Source organism: Salvelinus namaycush, chromosome 2 (assembly GCF_016432855.1).
Source record: "Salvelinus namaycush isolate Seneca chromosome 2, SaNama_1.0, whole genome shotgun sequence".
In the NCBI taxonomy this organism is placed as follows: domain Eukaryota; kingdom Metazoa; phylum Chordata; class Actinopteri; order Salmoniformes; family Salmonidae; genus Salvelinus; species Salvelinus namaycush.
The window spans coordinates 50,730,634-50,748,968 of NC_052308.1; the positions used below are offsets into that span (position 1 = coordinate 50,730,634).

At 39.9% G+C, this 18,335-nt stretch overlaps 1 protein-coding gene across 1 annotated transcript in view; it reads left to right on the forward strand.

Moving 5' to 3' along the window:
- Nucleotides 1-242: 242 nt before the first annotated feature.
- Nucleotides 243-18,335, forward strand: part of LOC120064371 (E3 ubiquitin-protein ligase Itchy-like) — a 69,958-nt gene continuing 51,865 nt past the window's right edge. The window contains exons 1-6 of the mRNA XM_039014912.1: nucleotides 243-383; nucleotides 6,259-6,327; nucleotides 6,801-6,942; nucleotides 14,312-14,436; nucleotides 16,440-16,571; nucleotides 18,190-18,238. Of these exons, the coding sequence (XP_038870840.1) occupies nucleotides 6,303-6,327; nucleotides 6,801-6,942; nucleotides 14,312-14,436; nucleotides 16,440-16,571; nucleotides 18,190-18,238 (473 nt within the window). The 5' untranslated portion in view covers nucleotides 243-383; nucleotides 6,259-6,302. The remainder of the gene's footprint in view (nucleotides 384-6,258; nucleotides 6,328-6,800; nucleotides 6,943-14,311; nucleotides 14,437-16,439; nucleotides 16,572-18,189; nucleotides 18,239-18,335) is intronic.

An 18,335-nucleotide genomic window follows, 5' to 3' on the forward strand; every position in this document is an offset into this window, starting at 1 on the left:
ATAGATAACATAACTATGAGATTGTAATATTTCTGGTAGTATAAGCATTACAAGGTTTTCATTATAAAGAATTACAGTATTTTGGGTATGTCTATGTAGGCGGAAATCAGGTTGTGTTTGTTTATTATTTTGTCTGTCTTTAAACTGTGATTGACTACACACTCCAGTACAGTAGGTGGTGGCATGCACCTCTAGTGTTTGTTTGCTAACCGCGGTAATACCATATACGAAGAAGTGAATGGGCTTGTGGTAACCGTGCCAAGGGCTGTGAGCGGTACCTGTCAGACATCTTTCTAGTTTTTCTGAGAAATCGTTTACCGTCCACATATGCCTTGGTGGGCGTGAGGGGACATTACAGAAAAATTTGCTACCAACCGTCACGGGTAAGACATAATCCAATCGTTTTTATGGAAGAATTGTACATTTTCAAAGATATCCGTAGCTAGCTAGTTAGCCTAGGCTAGCTAGCTAACGTTAGCTAGCTATCTCACCTGTGTGACAGCAAAATTCTAAGCTAGCAAACCTGTGCAAAACTTCACGACACATGCTACTGACTAAGTAGCTAGTTAATAATTAAGATAGCTAACTATAATCTAGTGTTTGTTCTTCTATATGTTGTGAAACTAATATGTAACGATAGCTCACTAGCTAACTACCAGAGTTGTTGTTGTTAGCTGTTAGTAACTAGCTAGCTTTTTTTGGCCTGCTTTCAACCAGACAGAGCTGGTAACAACCAGGGCTTGTTATTGTAATCTCCGCTTTGCTTTTCGTTTGACATTTTCCTATTTTATCGCTCCTATTCCATGTAGCAGTAGGCTATACATTGTTGTATCGTTACTCTGTGGAATCAGAAATTATTCAAATAGTATCTACAGGGCAGCTAATTTAGCTAGCAAACATACAGCAGCTACTTTAGTTATCTAACGTGGTTAGGTCTACATGGTTGTATTTTGCTAACACTAAAACGTGGATTAGTTAGTTAACTAATTTAGCTGTATATCCCCCCACACACAAACAGCTAGCAATACTAATAACGTTAGTTACTAAGCGTTTGTCTTTCTACCAGAAGTAGCTAGTTAATTATGTAAGATCGGATTTGCGTTTTGTAGTGATATATATATTTTAATGTTTGTATTTTTTTCATTTAACCTTTATTTATGGAGGAGGGTTTTGTGGCAACTTCTGAGCTTGACGTACTTAATGTCACTAGCCTGTGGAAGTTAGGAAACCAAGGGACGAGTCAATGTTTGCCTTCAACCCAGACAGAAAAGTGAGAGCCAGGTTACAGTAACTAAAGAAATGAGGCGAGGGGAACTTTCTCTAGAATTGATTATGTGAACGCAGTACTTGGGGGCCTGCCTGCAAATTCAATTAATAAATTACAGCTCATCCAAAACAATGCTGCAAGGAAAACAAAAAAGTCTACCCCCATCTCCCCCATCCATGCTGGCCTCCATTGGCTGTCCCTCAATGAATTGCCTTTCAAATTCACTTCGTCGTCTACAAAGCCTTAAATGGCACCGGACCTGCCTACCTGTCAGATCTACTCTCACCCTATAAACCTCCACGCACACTACGTTCAGGCCATGCCAAACTGCTCCATACCCATAGGACCTGGCTCTGCACAATGGGGTTCTGTGCCTCTTCCTCCCAAGCACCGTGCCTTTGGCGCTCCATTCCTGACAGTCTCAGGACTGCTCAAAGCTATTGGGGCTTTTAAAGCAGGCTTTAAAGGTCATGGACAGTCGAAATCATGTTTTTCATGAAGTTGGAGGATATTTGAAGAAAACCAGATCAAATTATGATGACCAAAGGTATGCAAAATGTCTGCTGTTACATTGATAATGTTTGATCAGAAAGTTACTGTTCCCCTCCAGTGCCAAACACTTTGATTCATTATTAAGGGGAAGAGGTGAAATCACTTTAACTTTCATTTTATTATGCCAATGGTAACATGATATTATCTTACCTAATTTAAGTACTGCCTTGTAACCAACATTGGAGAAGGTGTGCTTGTAGAGGTATGTGGTTCATATAGCTAAATGGCTACTCTACTGGTGCCAACATTTGACTGTAGGATGTCAGCAAATATAATGAAGTTTACCCTATTAATCTATTATTGTAGGGTAACAGTGAAGACATCAAAACTATGAAATAACACATGGAATCATGAAGTAACCAAAAGTGTTAAACAAGTCAAAATATATTTTAGATTCTTCAAATAGCCACCCTTTGCCTTGATGACAGCTTTACACACTCTTGGCATTCTCTCAACCAGCCTCACCTGGAATGCTTTTCCAACAGTCTTGGAGTTCCCACATATGCTTAGCACTTGTTGACTGCTTTTCCTTCACTCTGTGGTCCAACTCATCCCAAACCATCTCAATTTGGTTGAGGTCAGGTGATTGTGGAGGCCAGGTCATCTGATGCAGCACTCCAGCACTCTCCTTCTTGGTCAGATAGCCTTTCCACAGCCTGGAGGTGTGTTGGGTCATTGTTCTGTTGAAAAACAAATTATAGTCCAACTAAGCCCAAACCAGATGGGATGGAGTATCGCTGCAGAATGCTATCATAACCATGCTGGTTAAGTGTGCCTTGAATTCTAATAATTCACAGACGGCGTCACCAGCAAAGCACCATCACACCACCTCCTCCATGCTTCACGGTGAGAACCACACATGCAGAGAGCATCCGTTCACCTACTCTGCGTCTCACAAAGACACAGCGGTTGGAACCAAAAATCTAAAATTTGGATTCATCAGACCAAAGTACAGATTTCTACCGGTCTAATGTCCAGTGCTTGTGTTTCTTGGCCCAAGCAAGTCTCTTCTTATTGTTGTCCTTTAGTAGTGGTTTCTTTGCAGCAATTCGACCATGAAGACCTGATTCACGCAGTCTCCTCTGAACCGTTGATGTTGAGATGTGTCTGTTACTTGAACTCTGAAGCATTTTTTGGGGCTGCAATTTCTGAGGCGGGTAACTCTAATGAACTTGTCCTCTGCAGCAGAGAGGTAACTCTGGGTCTTCCTTTCCTGTGGCTGTCCTCATGAGAGCCAGTTTCATCATAGCGCTTGATGTTCTGTATTTTATTTGTTTAACGAGGCAAGTCATTACAATTTGTGACTGCACTTGAAGTTCTTGAAATTGTCTGGATTGACTGACCTTCATGTCTTAGTATTGATGGACTGTCGTTTCTCTTTGCTTTTTTGAGCTGTTCTTCGTAATATTGACAGCCCTATTTTGTAAAAGACCATCTTCTGTATACCACCCCTACCTTGTCACAACACATCTGATTGGCTCGAAGCCATTAAGAAGAAAATAAATTCCACAAATTAACTTTTAACAAGGCACATCTGTTAATTGAAATGCATTCCAGGTGACTACCTCATGAAGCTGATTGAGAGTGTCAAGAGTGTGCAAAGCTGTCATCAAGGCAAAGGGTGGCTACTTTGAAGAATCTCAAATATAAATATAATATTTTGATTTGTTTAACACTTTTGGTTACGACATGATTCCATTTGTATCATTTCATAGCTTTGATGTCTGAACTATTATTCTAAAGTGTAGAAAATAGTAAAAATAAAGAAAAACCCTTGAATGAGTAGGTGTCCAAACTTGACTGGTACTGTACATGCATACGGAATGCTACAGTGGAAACGACAACACGATGCACAGAAGATAAGGCCCTTACTTTGATAGGAACGCACACATGTCCTAAGTTATTATTTGTAAGGAAAACAACCATGAAGGCAATGCAGACACCAGCCAGAAAATGTGCCAGGGGGAAAGGTTTGTGCAAGACCTGTTCTGACTAGAGATGCACAAATGTCTTCATACTTCATCTGGGGAAACACTGGGGAAGTGCTTGAACTCTCGCTGAAGAGTTTGTCATGCTCAATAAAGCCTCAAACATAATTTGTCCAGTGAAATGGGCTAATTATGCGAATTAATGAGTAGGGGCAACACACCTTCATTGAAACTTGAAATTGAAAAGTTGAAACAACCCGCACTGCCCTCAAGCTATTTATATATAGGCTAACTGTCCTGTTGCATAACAATCACATTTTGGAACAGTGAGTGAGTCCATTCTGACATCGCGCACATAAAAAAAAACAATGTTTGGATGACCGTTAGAGATATTTGGAACTCATGCGTGAAAAGGTTAAGCACAGTGATTCAATAATTAAGACACACAAATGACTCAAGGGAGACAGAAATCAAGATAACCTGTTCCCGAACCACCACATCCCGCTGCTGCTGGCCTTCACAAATTCTGCCATTACGGTCCCGAAGTTGCCGGTAATAGGCTACACCAGTGGTCGGCAACCTTTTTTTCCCCCATTTGGAGTGCCAATTTATAATAACTGACATGCAGATCGGTAGAAATGTTATGATTTTCAAATGTACATGTTTTTTCTTTTTGCAGAGTGGTTTTCGAAAGAGACAGCTGGAAATATTGTTCAAATAGGCTACATTGAAGAACTATTGTAATTCTCAATGGATGTAAAAACAGACTTAATTTACTTGCTATTTGAGGTGGAGAAAAAATTACTTTGAGAAGCTCCACAGCTCATTAGTGGTGGTGAGTTAAGAGAATCAGAAATACTATCAGATCCCCAGATGAGCACATTTTATAAGCCTACATTTGCACGCAGGCCAGGTAGCCCAAGCCTACTTATATATGCATAATCAGGTGCGCGTCCTTACTCAACATTTACAGGAGCGTTTCAAACAAAAGACAATCAATTGACAACTCATTGCCTAAATGGAATGAAATAAACTTGTTTCTCACAAGTGTAGCCTAGGTTGTGCGCTCTGCAAACAATGCGTCCACTCTGACAATGAGAAGAGTAAAAGACTGTAATAATATATTGAATGCATTAACAGAAATTATGGTAACCGAACAAACATCATTCTGGGAATTAATGTGCTACTGGTGTGCCATCCCCGCGGCCTCCGCAATGGATTAGTCTGCTGAGACAGGCGACAATCAATAAGTTAATACGTTACAGCCTTATTCTAAAATGGATTAGATAAAAAAAATGTCCTTCATCAATCTACGAACAATACCCCATAATGACGATGCAAAAACAGGTTTTAGGTATTTTTGCAAATATGGCACCATCCCTACAGTGTAGCATGGTGGTGGCAGCATCATGCTGTGAGGATGTTTGTCAGCGGCAGGGACTGGGAGACTATTCAGGATTGAAGGAAAGATGAAAGGAACAAAGTACAGAGAGATCCTTGAAGAAAACCTGCTCCAGAGCACTCAGGATCTCAGACAGGGGGTGAAGATTCACCTTCCAACAAAACAACCCAAAGCACACAGCCAAGACAATACAGTAGTGGCTTTGGAACAAGTCTTTGAATGTCCTTGAGTGGCCCAGCCAGAGCCTGAACTTGAACCCAATCGAACATCTCTGGAGAAACCTGAAAATAGCTGTACAGCGGTGCTCCCCATCCAACCAGACAGCGCTTGAGAGGATGTGCCAAGCTTGTAGTGTCATATCCAAGAAGACTCAAGGCAGTAATCGCTGCCAAAGATGCTTCAACATCGTACTGAGTAAAGGGTCTGAATCCTTATGTAAATGTCATATTTCAGTTTTTTTTAAATATTTTTTTATATATATATTTGCAAAAATGTCAACCTGTTTTTGCTTTGTCATTATGGGGGTATGGTGTGTAGATTGATGAGGGGGGAAAAAATGATTTAATCCATTTTAGAATAAGGCTGTAACGTAACAAAATGTGGAAAAGGGAAGGGGTCTGAATACTTTCAGACTGCACTGTAGGTCTAAACCTACATAATCTATAAACCCAAATGTCACCTGAGCCGCTAGGCCAAACGGCTATCTGAGGACACCAATCGGGGCCTAAAACTATCGGTGACTCATGATGTACTAGTTTCCGTAATCTGGTAATCCAGGAGGGATTTAACTTTTCCTATCCTTCTGATGTAGCTGTGACCACCAATGTCACGGCTCTATGGTAGTTGGGATTGCCTAGCCTATTAGTATGCAAAGGTAGGCTTTTTGGCTACTTCTTACTCTCTGTACAACAAAATGCTCAATGTTAGCATTCATTGCCTTGTTTAGTTTGTCTCCATAGGTTTGTTATAGGCCTAAGTATAGTAGTATATTTAAACGTTCCATTGACTGCAGTGGGATAATCCCTTGTGTAAACGAGGACACCTGTAATATAGACGAGTGTCTTGTTTCCTAATGTTTACATTTGATGTCACGTTTGCTTTCTCTGCAGAGCCTGTCGTAACCGAAGCGGGCTTCGGTGTTAATGGCTGAACCATGAAGGCCCAACTACAAGTTACTGGTGAGTTTTGACCTTTTGTTACACCCTAACTTATAGCCCTGAGTAGCTAATAGTAAAGTGATGGTATGTTTTAATTTTTTTAGTAGGCATTTAATATTGTTTTGTGGATAGAATGGAAATAAGAATCAGCCACTGACACCCGAGGAGGCAGAAGACACCTTTTGAATTGGACTGGGCAGTGCTTATTCTCTATAGGCCTAGCTGATGGCACAAGCTCTGATCAAGTACTTATAGTGTATAGAATAACTTTATTTTGAGGGAACTTTGCTTTTCAGTGTTCCAAAAATATAAGTAACATGGTAGGATATTAACAGACCCCAAAACAAGGATATTGGTTAGGCCTAAGTGAATGTAGTTCTCGCATTTCCATTCTGAGGTTTATTTCTATATCTCACTTAAGTGACTGATAAGAGATTTACTACACTTTTGCTTACCATGCTATTTGTGTGTTTTATGTCCTTTTTTGCACACAGTGCTGTCGGCCAAACTGAAGGAGAACAAAAAGAACTGGTTTGGCCCCAGTCCGTACGTGGAGGTGGCTGTGGACGGTCAGTCGAAGAAGACCGAGAAATGCAACAACACACACAACCCCAAATGGAAGCAGTCACTGACAGTGTAACTACAGCAATAATTATTTGCATGTATATTCATTTAGCATATTCTGTCATTGCACCACACTATCACAAGGGGGAGTTAAAACGCTAATCAAAATATCGTTATCTTTTTAAACAAGACATGGAAAGTTGATTGCAAAAAATGAAGGAACTTGTCTGTCGGCCCTGCATTAAAAACCAAAATAGTTTAAAGAAAATTGTGACAAATAAAAATATATACCAGTGTCGTGTCTTTGCTATGCTGGATTAAGTGATATGTCATGCTATTGTAATAAAATAATTTCTCTGTAATTAATATTACCTGATTAAACTATCATGTAAATGTAATTAACTATAAAGTCGGCACCACTAAAGAATGTTTATAGAGCTGTTATCTTCCGAATAAACTCTTAAAGACCTGGTAATCTTTTACATCAATAGCAGTCAATTATTAATCGTCACCTTATTCAGTCTCATCTGAACATCGTAAACTCTTGATTATCTTCACGAACCCTGGCTAACAAGTTGAATCAGCAATACAAAATTTGATTTATTTATTTACTAATACCTAAACAATCACACAGAATTACATATACACAGGATGGGTCATACATTGATTACTAATTGTCATAAAAGAAAACGTCCCTAGCGGACTGAACAAATTTGACGGCTGGTTACACAAAGAAAGGGGGTTGGGGTTCGAATGAAAGCGCGGGAAGACTGAGGAACAAATAATTTGGTCTCTGATCGGACCTTGTAAGGCTATGCTATCGTAAATACAGAATCTTATGCATTGTAAATAACCGCCCATTTGGAAAAGGAAAATGCAAGAAATATTTACTCGGAGCTATGCTTCAATAGGTTGGTCGTAGATGGAAGGCCATGTTGCCCAACAGAGATCTCCCTTGTCCTTTGAAGAATATGTCTTGTGGCAGAACGGATACGCTGTAGTGCCGTCGTCGTGTGGTAGAGCAGATACTTTGTCCGTCCTTTCCTAGCCCACGTTTACAGCTGCTGCTGCTAACTCAACGGCTAGGTGGTATCACTTCTTTAGTGAATAATAGTTCAAAGTTCATACTAAGTTGCCATACTTTGAGCTCACGCTGAAGTTGGCTTAGTTCTGTAGTTTGATATTAGCCCTTTTAATGTATGAGCTGTTTACAAACATTTTTGTAAAGGGCTGATGTAGTAGGGATAGAAGGGCATGTTTCATAGTTCACAACCAATGTCGGTTCACATGGGCGGGGCCACTGAGTTGAGCCTAGTTCACTTATGAAAACCAATTCTCTCATTTAGAAGCTAAAATTACATTTCATCTGTTCACAAATAGTTTCATATTTAAACATTTAAATTGCACAACAATTCCATGTGAATCTGATAACTATAATGTGTAGACTTTCCAAGATACAGTTCATGTCATCCTATCATCAATAATAATGTCTCAGATGACAACTGATCTGATATCATATTCTTTAAGTACCAACGCATATTTTCAACTGGTTGGATTACCGAAATTTGGTTCTGTTCACCACCCTTTTGATGTTACCCGACTCTCTATGTTAACAAAGTGCTTTCCAAGAGTCACTCTGTAGGGTAGAGAGAGAGAGGAAAGGGGGAAAGGTATTTATGGGGGTCATAAACCTCACCAACAGGCCAACGTCATGACACCAGTTTCATTTAAGGACCAAAAAATGTACAGCTGTGCCATATAGATTGCAAACTAGTTGGGAAGAGATTTTCGATGTACCGATTCCATAGCACATGGTTTATTAATTGACACGCAATTTTCCGTTTATTATAACCTACTGCAGGCCAAAAACCTATGGGTTTAATCTTCTGAACTAATGATTATATTAAAGATAGAAGCCGCCGCTTAATGAGTTCCGATCTGTTATCCAACTATTATTATTATTGAATGACATAGCATGGGGACTGGTCTTGATAAATCAATCAGATTTTTATTTGGGAATATAAGGATTATTTTGCTCTTCATTTGCAGTCACCTAGTAGCTTAGGCCTACAGTACTCTCAACCTGTCTCGTTGTACAGAGCCATATTTTCCTAATGGAAACCTTTTAATTAAATCGCTTTAGCCGTGATTGTAAAATGAATCATCTGATGCATTGGTCCAGAGCCAGGAGAGTCACGGAGAGTCACCTTTGAGCTCTGGAACTCCACCTCTTTTTTTTTGTGTGATTTCATTTACAAAATGGGAATTTAATAGCCCGGCTACTGTAGTTGTGATCCCCCCCCCCCCCCCCCCCCAACTTGCAATGTATTCAATGTTTATTTCAACTACATTTTAGTTGCACTTCCCCCAGCTCCACGACCACGGGTAAAACCTTGCTGAGATGATCAATGTATTTGTTGCATTGTTGTATCGTCATTTTCTCAAGCCAAGACGTCTTGATGGCCTTCACCAGTTTTTCTTTCCTTGTAGGCTTGGCAGAGTTAAGGATTAATGTTTTCAGTTGATGCCAAACAAATTTGATTGGGTTTAAATTAGGAGACCTACATATAGAGATGAGAATTTCTTTGTTGTTATACTGTAGGTCTACCGTAGGCGACATGAGTCTCACTAATGTTGAATAATGTGCTGTTAAAAGTGTTATGTGTTTTATTTATTTTTATTTCACCTTCATTTTACTTCGTAAAGGTCTACTTACTCTGCTGGTGTCTTGACCCAGTTTATACCCTCATTTGCAATGCAAACCTGGGCGGCAATGTGTTTTGGGTCATTGTCTGCATTTGGAGAAGAGGACCAAAAAATTGGCAGATGTGCCATATAGATTGCAAAATAGTTGGGAAGAGATTTTTGATGTACCGATTCTATGGCATATCATCAACATCTTTATGCTTTCATTAATAAAATTATAATTTCAAAATGCAGACATTTATTTAAACTATCAGCAGGAAAATAGACTCTTGTCAAGTTTAGGGACTTTAAATATATTAATGGATCCATAATGAATTACTATGGGAATACATGGAAGAGGCAAGTGGAAGGGGGAAAAAGTAAGAAACTTCTCTGTCGGCCTGGAGGCATTTTGAAAACGTGTTTTCAGACACTTGTTTTTCACAAGGGCTATTAGCAGGACAATAGACACGATGTGGTCCCAAAAACACCTCTCTGACAGGGTCCAGCATATCTCTTGATGTCATTGAATGTCTTGCCAGGTTTGATCCATGCCTGGGCCTGCTACACACAAAGTTCTTTGTTTGTCAGACAAATCATTGCGTCGAAACTACTGAACAATACAAGAGAACACACATGGTTACTGTTCTGGGGAGAAAAGAGAAAAATAAATATGTAAAATGTCTTCGACTATCTTCTATGATTTGAGCCATGTTGATTGCCTTTGCCGGGTGATCATCTTCAACCATCATTGAGTCCATCTTACCGAGTCCACCAAATGCATTGTTTTCTAACCACATCTGGATGGATCCATAACGAATTAATATGGGAATAAATATCACTGAATGACAGAAATATTGGAATAAATTGGGCTAATGAAGGCAACATTGTTGCTTACTGGAACACCCAAAGTCATCCAATTGTTATAATAGGATTTGAAGCAAGGTCAGGGAGGTGACCATGAACCCGATGGTCACTCTGACATACCTCCAGAGTTCCTCCGTGGAGATTGGAGAACCTTCCAGAAAGACAAATCTCTGCAGCACTCCACAAATCAAGCCTGTATGGTAGCGTGGCCAGACGGAAGCCACTCCTCAGTAAAAGGCACATGACAGCCCGCTTGGAGTTTGCCAAAATGCACCTAAAAACAAGATTCTCTTTTCTGATGAAACCAAGATTGAACTCTTTCGCCTGAATGCCAAGCGTCACGTCTGGAGGAAACCTGGCATCATCCCCATGGTGAAGCATGGTGGCAGAAGCGTGATGTCAGCATCATGCTGTGGGGATGATTCTGCCAGATCCTTGATGAAAACCTGCGCCACAGCGCTCAGGACCTCAGACTGGGGCGAAGGTTCACCTTCCTACAGGACAAAGACCCAAAGCACACAGCCAAGACAACACAGGCGTGGCTTTGGGATAAGTCTCAATGTCCTTGAGTGGCCCAGCCAGAACCCGGACTTGAACCCGATCAAACATCTCTGGAGAGACCTGAAAATAGCTGTGGGGCAACGTTCCCCATCCAACCTGACAGAGCTTGAGAAAATGGGAGAAACTCCCCAAATACAGGTGTGCCAAACTTATAGCGTCATCTCCAAGAAGACTCGAGGCTGTAATCACTGCTGAAGGTGCTTCAACAAGGTACTGAGTAAAGGGTCGGAATACTTATGTAAATGTTATATTTCAGTTTTTTTTTTATTTGTGATACATTTTTAAACATTTCAAAAAAAATGTTTTTGTTTTGTCATTATGGGGTATTGTGTGTAGATTGATAAGGGGGGAAAAAAACATTTGAATATATGTTTGAATAATGCTGTAACGTAACAAAATGTGGAAAAAGTCAAGGTGTCTGAATACTTTCCGAATGCATTGTATATCACTAGTAGTACATTTCTGTTAATTCCTAATTGCATTGGTTATGTAATTGCTGTTAATGCAATAAATATTATTATTCCAGTCTTACTGTTACCATTGTTGGAGTGGACACATTGTTTGCGCAGCGCATAATCTATGCTACACTTGTGAGAATTGACTTTGTCATTTCAGTCATTGTCTTTTTTGTTTGGAGCGCTCCTGTCAATGTTGACTAAGGACGCACACACATAGAAGTAGGCCTATAGGCCACCTAGCCTGCTCAGAAATGTAGGCATATAAATGTGGCCAATTGGAGATCTGATAGTATTTCTGATTGGCTTATCTGAGGACAGCGCCCAGCACACAAATGCATAAAAAATTATTTTCAACAAGGGAGTTGCGACACGAAAGTCAGAAATAGCAATATAATATATGCCTTACCTTTGAAGATCTTCTTCTGTTGGCACTCCAAAAGGTCCCAGTTACGTTACATATGGTCCTTTTGTTTGATAAAGTCTTTCTTTATATCCATAAAAACTCAGTTTAGCTGGCGCGCTTCAGTCAATAATTCACTCGGTTTCCCTCCTTCAAAATGCATACAAAATTAATCCCAAACGTTACCAATAAACTTATCTAAACAAGTCAATCAACGTTTATAATCAAAACTTAGGTACCCTAATACGCAAATGAACGATAAAATTTAAGACGGAGAATCGTTATTGTCTTTACGGGAGATAAACAAAAAGAATGCGCTTTCTTGGCCATGCCCTTGGAAACTCTTAAACACTACAGCCAAAATGGGAGCCACTTTGGAAAAATGAGGGAGAAGTTGTAGTTTTTCTAAAACCAGCCTGAATCTCTTTCTAAAGAATGTTGACATCTAGTGGACGCCCTAGGAACTGCAACCGGGGACGATTTCACCCTATTATACAAGTGCCAGCCATTGAAATCAGTGATATGCTGATTATTTTTTTGGGGGGGGATGGTTTGTCCTCAGGGTTTCGCCTGCCATTTCAGTTCTGTTATACTCACAGACATTATTTTAAGTTTTAGAAACTTTTGTGTTTTCTATCCAAATCTACCAATTATATGCATATCCTAGCTTCTGGGCCTGAGTAGCAGGCAGTTTAGTTTGGGCACGCTTTTCATCCGGACGTCAAAATACCGCCCCCTATCCCAAAGAAGTTAACGCATCACCACTAATGACCTGTGGAGCTTCTCAAAATAATGTTTTATTCACCTCAAAACAGCAAGCAAACAAAGTCTGTTTTTACATCCCATTGAGAATTACAATAGTTCCTTAATGTGTTTGAAATATCTTTCCAGTTCTCTCCCTTTCGATAACTACTCAGCGTGAAAGGGAAAAATGTCATGCTCTGATCCAGTTGAAACGTCATAAAATAGTTCTACCTGATTACTTCTTATCAGTGCTTGACTTAGATTGAAATAGGTTCTGGTACTCATTTTGGGTGCTGGTACGGTTTTATATTTAGGTGCAGGAGCTCCACAATGCTTTTGAGCTAATATTCTATAAGAGGAGCTCAAGCAGTAGAAAATGTGAGGTGCTGGTACATCTGCCCAAGTCAAGCACTGCTTCTTATCTCTTGCGCAAATAGCCTGCAGTTGTTTCTGTCCCGAGCTCACAATTTATTTTTATACAATGTTGCAAGTTCGTTAGTACTAGTTTCGGGCCAGACACAAGTTAATAGTTGATACAATGTTTCAAGTTTGTTGTAGACTGGCAATGTGTAGCCAATGTGATTTTATAGGATATTTTATTTTTATCAGAGTATTTTCTACCTGCAGGCTGCAATGTTTTTATTTGTCTTTATGTAGGCTATTTTTACGTAGTTGGCAATGGCAATAGAAGTTACTTTTTAGGTTTATTATTTTCATTTGGATTGATTAACCACATAACATCAATTTTAAGATATGAAGACTTTATCTAAATGAAACTATTTCACGAAAATGTATGTTTGAAAACCATAACTGGCACGCAGATCGGTAGAAATGGTAAGATAAATTGGCATTCCATATGGGAAAGGTTGCAGACTCCTCGTGTAGCCTATTACCGGCAACTTCAGGAGAGTCATGGCAGAATCTACAAAAACCAGCAGGAGCGGGAGGAGAATAGTTGGGCTAGGTTTTTTTCTTCTTTTTTTTCTTCAGGTCATCGTTCTCTGGTGCCCTCTTGAGGCATTTGTCTTATTTCATCAAACTGTAAGGTTAAAGCGTCAGGCAAGCTCAATGCATATAGTTGATTTAATTAAAACACATAGGGTGTGTCTATATATGGAAAAATGCACTTTTAAAAATGTTTACCAATCGATTGGTTGAAAGAACAGACGACTTTCAGTCGACCCAAGATTTTTTTTAGTCGGGGACAGCCCTAACAAATAAAAGGTACACTTCCTTTTTTTTGTATAGATTTTTTTTCTGTAGTCTCATGATATCAGCCAAAACAAGCTCAATAACTCAATGCATGCACACACACCTATTGAGTATGCATTCACCTGTATTGTGAATAGGCTTAGGCTACATCTTGATTTACCCAGTTTATCAATAGAGATTTACCATTAAAATAAATGACTACCATTGTTGTTTTTGTAGTTGGATAGGTAAAAGAAAAAACTCACATCGATTTGTATGATTTTATTCATTAGTGCATACATTCGAATGTCAAATGTAATGATATTAATCTCAAAAGATCTGTCTGGATCAAGTGCCATTCTGTGACTTTTTTTTTTTGCCGTGGTATTGAGTTTCGTGATACTAAACCTGGTATCGGTGTCGAAGTCAAAATTCTGGTATCGTGACAAGACTATTGTCTCTTCCTTGTGTACTGTTGTATAGCCTACGTGCAGTGTTGAAACCCTAACTAAATATACTTTTTCCCTCTACACAGAATTCTCACACCTTTCAGTAAGCTCATTTTCCGGGTATGGAGTCATCAGACGCTGAAGGCCGACATCTTATTGGGAATGGCTACATTGGAGATCAGTGAAACCCTAAAGTCCAATGATATGAAACGTGAGTTAATTCTCTTCTCCCTATAAGGCACAGAGCAGGTAGTATGAAATGTGATTATCTGAAATCTCTGTCTGACTCTTTGATATTGGAAAAGCGTGATGCATTGGGATGTAAGATATACGGTGCCTTCGGAAAGTATTCAGACCCCTTGACTTTTTCCACATTTTATTACATTATAGCCTTATTCTGAAATGTTAATTAGTTTTTTCCCCTCATCAATCTACACACAATACCCCATAATGACGAAGCAAAAATAGGTTTTTAGAAATTTTAGCAAATTTATTTAAAAAAATCAACTTTATCACATTTACTTAAGTATTCAGACCTTTTACTCAGTACTTTGTTGAAGCACCTTTGGCAGTGTTTACAGACTCAAGTCTTGGGTATGACGCTACAAGCTTGGCAAACCTGTATTTGGGGAGTTTCTCCCATTCCTCTCTGCAGATCCTCTCAAGCTCTGTCAGGTTGGACGGGTAGCGTTGCTGCACAGCTATTTTCAGGTCTCTCCAGAGATGTTTGATCGGGTTCAAATCTGGGCACTGGCTGGGCCACTCAAGGACATTCAGAGACTTGTCGCTAAGCCACTCCTGTGTTGTCTTGGCTGTGTGCTTAGGGTCGTTGTCCAGTTGGAAGGTAAACCTTCACCTTTTTGCAAACTTCAAGCGGGTAGTCGCGCCTTTTACTGAGTGGCTTCCGTCTGGTCACTCTACCATAAAGGCCTGATTTGGTGGAGTGCTGCAGAGATGGGTGTCATTCGGGAAGGTTCTCCCATCTCCACAGAGGAACTCTAGAGCTCTGTCAGAGTGACCATCAGGTTCTTGGTCACCTCCCTGACCAAGGCCCTTCTCCCCCGATTGCTCAGTTTGGCCGGGCGGCCAGCTCTTGGAAGAGTCTTGGTCGTTCCAAACTTCTTCCATTTAAGAGCAATGGCCACTATGTTCTTGGGGACCTTCAATGCTGCAGACATTGTTTGGTACCCTTCCCCAGATTTGTCCCTCAACACAATCCTGTCTCGGAGCTTTACGGACAATTCCTTCGACCTCATGGTTTGGTTTTTGCTCTGACATGCACTGTCAACTGTGGGACTTTATATAGACAGATGTGTGCCTTTCCAAATCATGCCCAATCAATTGAATTTACCACAGGTGGAAACAGGATGCACCTGAGCTAAATTTTGAGGAACATTTATATAAAAAAATACTTTTTCTTTGTCATTATGGGGTATTGTGTGTAGATTGCTGAGGATTTAAAAAAAATATCTATTAGAATAAGACTGTAAGGTGAAAAAGTCGAGGGGTCCAAAGGCACTGTACAAGGGCTTTGCAAAATATATTTACATATAGTCCTTTATATACTAACATACTTTTGTCTTGTCAAGGCCTGCATATAGGCCTATATCTGTCTGACTGCACACACGTTATGGAATAATATTTGTATGTGTGTGTTGTGGTCTGTTAGGGGGAAATTAGATTTTCTTCTCTAATCCACTATTTCATACATGTATGGTATTCTTTGCGACGCAACCCTCACTCCAGCTTATATTAGCCCACTCTTGACTTTCACTCAAGCAGGTGAATGGGCTTCCTCTGCCAATACAGTGAGTCCTTTCGGTCATGGTCGGCATGTGACCCTCAAACACCCGTTTCATAAATTATTGCACTACAGTCAGAGGTCAAAGGAACCAGACACACCTATGTAAGCTAATGAATAAAAATGATAATAATATGGTAAATAAATGCCATTCATACTTGTTATCCCAGCCATAGCTTTTTCAGGAACACAAGTCATATTTCTCACATGAGATGGGAATACATCTAGGCTAGAATTCAAGCTAATCCACCACATCCATGTTTACACTGTCTTCAGTTTGTTTACAAACCAGCATGTGCGTGCACGTGCTTACATGCCTGTGTGTATGTGTGCGCGTGCTTACATGCCTGTGTGTGTGTGCATGTATGTGTGGCGTGCATGCCATATCTCTCAACTCTCCTCTCCTGTGTCAGTCTCTGAGGTGGTGCAGACCCTGCAGCTGTGTTCAGACCGAGACCACACTGACGTGGTGGGGGACCTGTCAGTCTGTCTGGACGGCATGCAGGTGGACCCAGAGACATTCACCTCTGCAGAGAGGGACCATGGTGAGGGTCATGTGATTTAAAAGGGATTGTTCACCTCAATTACAAAATTACATATTGGTTTATCGTGCATAAATGCTAATATACACTACCGGTCAGAAGTTTTAGAACACCTACTCAGTCAAGGGTTTTTCTTTATTTTTACTATTTTCTACATTTTAGAGAAGTAGTGAAGACATCAAAACTATGAAATAACACATATGGAATCATGTAGTAACCCCAAAATTGTAGATTCTTCAAATAGCCACCCTTTGCCTTGATGACAGCTTTGCACACTCTTGGCATTCTCTCAACCAGCTTCACCTGGAATGGTTTTCCAAGTGTCTTGAAGTAGTTCCCACATATGCTGAGCACTTGTTGGCTGCTTTTCTTTCATTCTGCAAACCATCTCAATTTGTTTGATGTCGGGGATTGTGGAGGCCAAGTCATCTGATGCAGCACTCCATCACTCTCCTTGGTAAAATAGTCCCTTACACAGCCTGGAGGTGTGTTGGGCCATTGTCCTGTTGAAAAACAAATAATAGTCCCACTAAGCCCAAACCAGATGGGATGGCGTATCGCTGCAGAATGCTGTGGTAGCCATGCTGGTTAAGTGTGCCTTGAATTCTAAATAAATCAGTGTCACAAGCAAAGCACCATCACACCTCCTCCTCCATGCTTTACGGTGGGAAATACACATGCGGAGATCATCCGTTCACCCACACCGCGTCTCACAAAGACACAGCGGTTGGAACCAAAAATGTCCAATTTGGACTCCAGACGAAAGGACAAATTTCCCCTGGTCTTCGTTTCCTATGGCGGTCCTCATGAGACCCAGTTTCATCATAGCGCTTGATGGTTTTTGCGACTGCACTTGAAGAAATTTTCAAAGTTCTTGACATTTTACGTGTTGACTGACCTTCATGTCTTAAAGTAATGATGAAATGTCGTTTCTCTTTGCTTATTTGAGCTGTTCTTGCCATAATATGGACTTGGTCTTTTACCAAATAGGGATATCTTCTGTATACCCCACCTACCTTGTCGCAACACAACTGATTGACTCAAACGCATTAAGAAGGAAAAAAATTCCACAATCTAACTTTTAACAAGGCACACCTGTTAATTGAAATGCATTCCAGGTGACTACCTCATGAAGCTGGTTGAGAGAATGCCAGGAGTGTGCAAAGCTGTCATCATGGCAAAGGGTGGTATTTGAAGAATGTCAAATATAAAATATATTTCGATTTTTTTTAACACTTTTTTGGGGGGTTACTACATGATTCCATATGTGTTATTTCATAGTTTTGATATCTTCACTATTATTCTACAATGTAGAAAATAGTAAAAATAAAGAAAAATCCTTCAATGAGTAGTTGTTCTAAAACTTTTGACCGGTAGTGTAGGTGCCATTGACTTGCATTGGATTTGTGCCACAAATGCTAAAAAGTTAGCATTTGAAACAGCAGCCTGATCAATGCATGGATTGCTGTCATACTTTGTCAATGGACAGCTTACAGGGAAAGTAAATCAGTATGTAATTTGGGTGAACTATCCCTTTAATATGTTTCCCTGGATTGAATATGATCTATTTCTCCCCTCAGAATTGTATTCTTTGTTTTGATTTTTAAAAACATTTCAACAGTTGCTGTTCCAAACGGGGAGGTGAGACAGAACGGAGATAGTGTCAACAGGTATTGTGTTTTTATACTTCTAAAATATTTTCTAACAATTGTTTTATGTCTTCTGTATGTTCTTCAAGTGAACAAACCTACTTTTGACAATTTTTGG